Raw genomic sequence first — 6,000 nt, 5'->3', positions numbered from 1 at the left:
ATGAGCACAGGTGAGTAACAATGCAGTCTCAGAAGTGATCTTTAGCCTTGGTCCAAAATGCATCACAGTTCATTGAATGGCATTGCACAAAGGAAGAATATTTACAGCCATGACTGTAGAGATGAGCCTATCTCCCACTTTTTCATATTTTCTGGGCAGCCACTGAGTCCCATTCCCTAGCAATAAGCCTTATTAGGGGACTGGGTGGTATACTGAATAGAGTGCTGGACTTGGAATCAGAAAGAACTGTGTTCAAATCCTGCCTCAGACAAACGCAATTTTTGGAACCTGTATACTTAACAAATATGTATTTAAGGACTTGATCTTTCTCAGCCTCGGCTCGCTTATATATAACATGAGGATAATAACAGCACCTGCCTCACAGAGTTATTATTGTAAGGATCAAATGAGAAAAGGAAGGGAGGAGGAAAGAAGCATTAATCTAGGATCTACTATGTGCCCAGAATCATATTAAATGTTTTACAACTATCTCATTTGATCCTCACAACAACCCTGCAAATCACATGCAACTATGATGCCTATTTTACAGATAAAGAAACAGAGGTAAAGAGAGGTTAACTGATTTACCCAGGATTACACAGTGAGTTAGGGCTTGAGAGTGGATTTGAACTAGTTGTAAAATGTTTTGAAAAACATTCAAGTGCTATATAATATCATTATCCAGAAATGAAGCTAGCCTAGTTTCTGTGACTTCTTGTCTCTCTCACAAACACACAGAAGAAATAAGATTCCATGATATCTGGAGATTAATGTCCTTAGTGTATTTAAAGAACCTAAATGGCTTATGGAGCAATATTCACCTCTGTCTCCTATTCAAAGAACACAAAGTAGGCATCTACATTAAATCGTAGAGGTAGAAGGACCTTGTCAAACTAGGCAGCACAGTTAAAAGTGATGCAGTAGCTAGAGCCCCAGTGCTAGAGTCAGGGGAACCCAAGTTCAAATCTGGCCTCAGACACTTCTTAGCTGTGTGACCCTGAGCAAGTCATTTAACCTGGTTTGCCTCAGTTCTTCATCTGTAAAATGAACTGGAGAAGAAAATGGCAAACCACATCACGATCTTTGCCATGAAAATTCCAAATTGGTTGATGAAGAGTCAGATATGACAGAAACAACTGAACAACACTTACTAGATGTGTGACACTGAGCAAGTTACTTAACCTCTGATTGCCTCAGTTTCTTTATCTGTAAAATAGAATTATAATAATACCTATTTCCCAGAATTGTTATAAAGATCAAATGAGATAAAACTTGTAAAGTATTTAGCACAATGTCTGGAATATAGTAGGGCCTATGTAAAAGTTATTATTTATCATTTTTGTTATTATATAGTCAGAAACAGGATTATGGTTTAGGTCTTCTGACATTTAATACAAACTGATCCAATGCTGCTATTACATCCAGTTACAGATTGTGGCTGAAATTATCATTAACTTTACTAGTGAAAGAGTTACTAAGACAGACTGACACAGCCTCAGTCAACCAGTATATTCAGTCCCAGATCATCTTTTACCAGAATCACACAAATATTTTTGCCCATGTGCCCTTTCCCTTTGCCCAAGTAAACTTCGTTTTAATGATGTCTTTGAGTATTTCATCTCTCATTTTTTGACCATTCAAATGAGACATTAACTCAGAAGTCTCCTCAAAAACGCGTGTAAGACCATAAATACATAATAACATAGAGGTATATATAGAGAACAATCTTCTTCTCTGAGCATTCACCTTCTCTAAAATACAGGGGAAAAAAGAGACATGATAAGTTCAGAATGCCAAAATTTTGCTAAGCCATCTATGACCAGAGTTACAACTGATCAGAGTAGCTCGCTACTTAGAAGATGCGCCTTAAAGAGAACTATGCAAAACCTCCATATTTCTCCAACCACCTATCATGATGCCTGAAATTCTCTCATTAGAAATTCAGTCACTAAGTTCTTGGAATCTTTTCAATCTTACATACTCCACTATCAAAAGTTAAGTGAGGGGGCAGCTAGGTGGCTGAGTGGATAGAGCACCAGCCCTAGATTCAGGAGGACCTGAGTTCAAATCTGACATCAGACACTTGACATTTACTAGCTGTGTGACCCTGGGCAAGTCACTTAACCCTCATTGCCCTGCAAAAAAATAAAAAGACCAAAGCTGCACATGAACATAAACATAAAAGAATATTTCTAATCTTTCTACAAATCAAGTCAGATATAAATAATTGGAGAAATTTTCATTGAATAGCCCATAGTGTGTAGCCTATAGAATGTATGTATGTGTGTACATATATATGCATATACATATGTATTTGCATTTAATTGTATCCTTCTCTAGGGAGGAGAGAGAGGGGAAAAAATTAAAAGTACACAGAAGAAAACAACAGAAAACCTAGAAGGAAGCACAGAAAAGCTAAGTTACTTTGAAAACATTGTGTAGGATTTATTAGATTGTTTTTTATGAAATGAAAGTTTATTGATATATAGTGAGTCCTCTCTTACATTCTGCTGTATACATGGAAGTGCTCTTTTTTTCTTTTCTCATTTTGTATTTGAATTTTAAAAGAATAAAAATTAGAAAGAAGAAAAGAAAGAGAGACCAGAGCTACAGAAAAGGACTTCTGAGCCAGCCAGTTGAATTGACCAGTGAGCATTCTGGATTCCTCTTTCATTACCTTGGATATATTCCTATCCTTCCTGGAAGCCACTGAATCTGCTTTGGCTTGATTTATACCTGTGTTCACATAAACATGAATATACACATACACATAAACATGTGCAAAAACATACACACAGAACCACTCATTCAGTCAGTCACACACATTATTTTCATTCTTAATTATTTTTTATCTATTAATTTCCCATGTGATACAACAAACCAAAGACCTCTGTCTGAGAACAACAGCTGGCACCTAGCTTAGAGAATTAGAAAAGCATATGATGGAAATGAAGAGAGGAACTGGAAATTTCTATTGCAAGAGAAATCCACATAATCAGAGTCTCCATAGTGAGATTACAAAGGCCTCTGGAGAGTTATGTAATCCCTGACCCAGGCCCCAATACCTCAGTCCTCTCTCAGTGTTCCAATTTAGTCAACTGTTTACTAATCTGGTTCTTTGGTTCTATGTAAAACCCATCAGTTCCTGCTAATGATATTGTTTTAACTGAAATGACCCATTAATTGAATCACATAGCGAATTAGAGTGATTTAGTCATAGAATTAATTGTTTGTGTGTTATGTGGACTAAAAAAAAATCAATAGAGGAAATGGTGGTTCCAGCACATTCCTAGATCTCTTTCTTCATTGCCTCATAATCTAAGAATGCTTTTGATGAATGAAGATCTGTAGACAGGTACTTTGAGGCTTGAGAATAAGGTACATTTCAAAGAGAAAACTTTCTCTAATAAGAGTCATCTTTGGGGGGGAACCAAGTTGAATGGCAAAAGGAAAACTTGCATAAATGAGGCATTTCAAAAGAAATGGATAGTAGGTTTAGAGAAGCAGAAATTGGAATGTAGTCTCATTGTAATATATCAAAGAATCAGGAGGTTTTATATTTGTTTTAATGGTACCTCCCAGCCTCTTCTTCAAATTTTTAAAGGTCTTCCCCAATAGCCAGCCCTCTGTCAAGTAATAACTTTTGGTGCTTTGTTTAGTTTTCAGACAAGTGACTTTCTCCAACACCTACAACAACTCCTATAGTGCTAATGGTTTCATCCTCCTAGGATTCACCTACACTGGAGAGACTCAGAAACTTCTCTTCATGCTACTCTTGACAATTTACATTCTGACCCTCTTGGGGAATGGGTCTATCATTTGTGCTGTGTGCTGGGATGAGCGAATTCATACCCCCATGTACATACTACTGGCCAACTTCTCCTTTCTAGAGATCTGCTATGTCAACAGTACTGTCCCCAATATGTTGGCTAACTTCTTCTCTGAGACCAAAGTCATCTCCTTCTCTGGATGCTTCCTCCAGTTCTATTTCTTTGCCTCTTTAGGAGCAGTAGAATGTTTTTTTCTGGCCATCATGGCATTTGATCGGTATCTTGCCATCTGTCGTCCTCTACACTACCACACCATCATGACAAGACATCTCCGAACAAACCTGGTTGTCATCTGCTGGATTATTGGCTTCCTCTGTTACCTTATCCCTGTTATCATCATCTCCCAGTTGTCTTTTTGTGGCCCCAAGATCATTGACCATATTCTATGTGACCCCTCCCCAATTCTAGTACACACCTGTACACCAGCTCCTATAATAGAATTTACCTGTTCCCTCTTAAGTTCTATAGTTCTGGTTGTCCCCTTCTTCTTTATCATAGGGACCTATACTCTGGTCCTGAAAGCTGTGGTGAGGATACCTTCAGGAAGAGGTAGGAAAAAGGCCTTCTCTACCTGTGGTTCCCATCTTGTTGTAGTGTCCCTCTTCTATGGATCTGCAATGGTACTCTATATGAGACAAAGATCCGGGCATGAAGCAGAGACCCAGAAGGTTGTCACCCTGTTTTATTCCATGGTGACTCCATGCTTGAACCCTGTCATCTACAGCCTTAGGAATAAGGAGATGAAGAATGCCCTGAGGAAAGTGCTAAGATATGAGAACGAAAGTCATTGTAAAAGATATCCTTTCAGATCCAGCTAAACTTTTAACAACCTCCAGAGGTGAAGGCCCAAGGATAAATAGTATATGTAAGAAACTCGGTCATCCTATTACTCACCCTCACTGACCTATGGAGTCCCTTACCTTTCCTCACTTACTTCTTAGTGGTTTTTTGAAATTTAAATAAAGGAGAGATTTCCGAACTATAGAGTTCCTTTTTAAAAATCTGTGAAATGGGGGCAGCTAGGTGGCGCAGTGGATAGAGTACCGGCCTTGGAGTCAGGAGTACCTGAGTTCAAATCTAGCCTCAGACACTTAACACGTACCAGCTGTGTGACCTTGGGAAAGTCACTTAACCCCAATTGCCTCACTAAAAAAAAAAAAAAAAAAATCTGTGAAATGTTCTGTTTACTAATAAGCAGAAGAAAAGGGATGTTTTGCAAAACTACCTTTTTTAATCTTACTCAGTTTCTTTGTTTCTATAGAGAGAAAATGGAAATTATCCATTTCTCTGAGTGCTTCTGAACATAAGTAAATCATAATAAATTTATATTTTTTCAGAGGGATTTATTACCATCCATCATCTTGTCTATTTATAAATGTAGTTCATGTAACTGAAAGGATGTTGCAGAACTATAGAGCTAGAGCTGGAAGAAACCTGAGAGGTCCAGCCCACTCATTTTACATATATGTAAACTGAGACCCAGAGAGGTTAAATGACACATGAGAATAGAGCCAAAATTTAAACTCGGGTTCCATAACTTCAAGTTCCTACTTTAAGTCCATTGCTCTTTCATTGCATCACACCACCTTCTCAGGTCTTCTCATGTTTAACTTAAAAGTTGATTTTTAAACTTCTTAAAATGACTAATATGGAAATGTTTTACATAATTATACATGTATAACCTATATCTGATTGCTTACTGCTTCAGGGAGGGGGAAAGGAAGGAAGAAAGGGAGCGATAGAATTTGGAATTCAAAACTTTTTTATTAAAAAAGTTGACTTTTGAAAAGAATAGTATAACCATCAGTCCCAATAATGTAAATGAAATCAACATTGGGAAGCAACAAAAACCTAGTCAAATACAAAACTTTGCATTTTTGTGTTATTTTTTTCTTTTTTTTAGTATCATACTGTCAGAGTCAAAGTACATTTCTCTCCTTTTGGTTAGCACACACAATTGGGTGTGTTTGTTTTGTATGTTCTCAGGGAGCATATTTTATAAGGAATTGAAAGAAGTATATGTTTGGAAACAGCTGTTGTGACAAAGAAAAATGTATAGTTTTTTTGTTTGTAAAGCAAATTTCTGTCAATTTAATTACAAAATTGTAAAATAATATCACATTTATTTATTGACTCATGCCCCCCCAGACATAATTCCATTAATTAGGCT

General features: G+C 37.1%; 1 protein-coding gene across 1 annotated transcript; it reads left to right on the top strand.

Moving 5' to 3' along the window:
• On the top strand, positions 1-4,648 carry LOC122738508 (olfactory receptor 11G2-like). The gene is made up of 2 exons (XM_043980523.1): positions 1-10; positions 3,660-4,648. Exons 1-2 carry the CDS (start codon positions 1-3, stop codon positions 4,646-4,648), a joined length of 999 nt encoding a protein of 332 aa, XP_043836458.1.
• The last annotated feature ends 1,352 nt before the right edge of the window (positions 4,649-6,000 follow it).

Source organism: Dromiciops gliroides, chromosome 2 (assembly GCF_019393635.1).
Source record: "Dromiciops gliroides isolate mDroGli1 chromosome 2, mDroGli1.pri, whole genome shotgun sequence".
In the NCBI taxonomy this organism is placed as follows: domain Eukaryota; kingdom Metazoa; phylum Chordata; class Mammalia; order Microbiotheria; family Microbiotheriidae; genus Dromiciops; species Dromiciops gliroides.
Note: the sequence above shows the minus strand (reverse complement) of the source record. Positions and strands in the feature narration are given on the sequence as shown.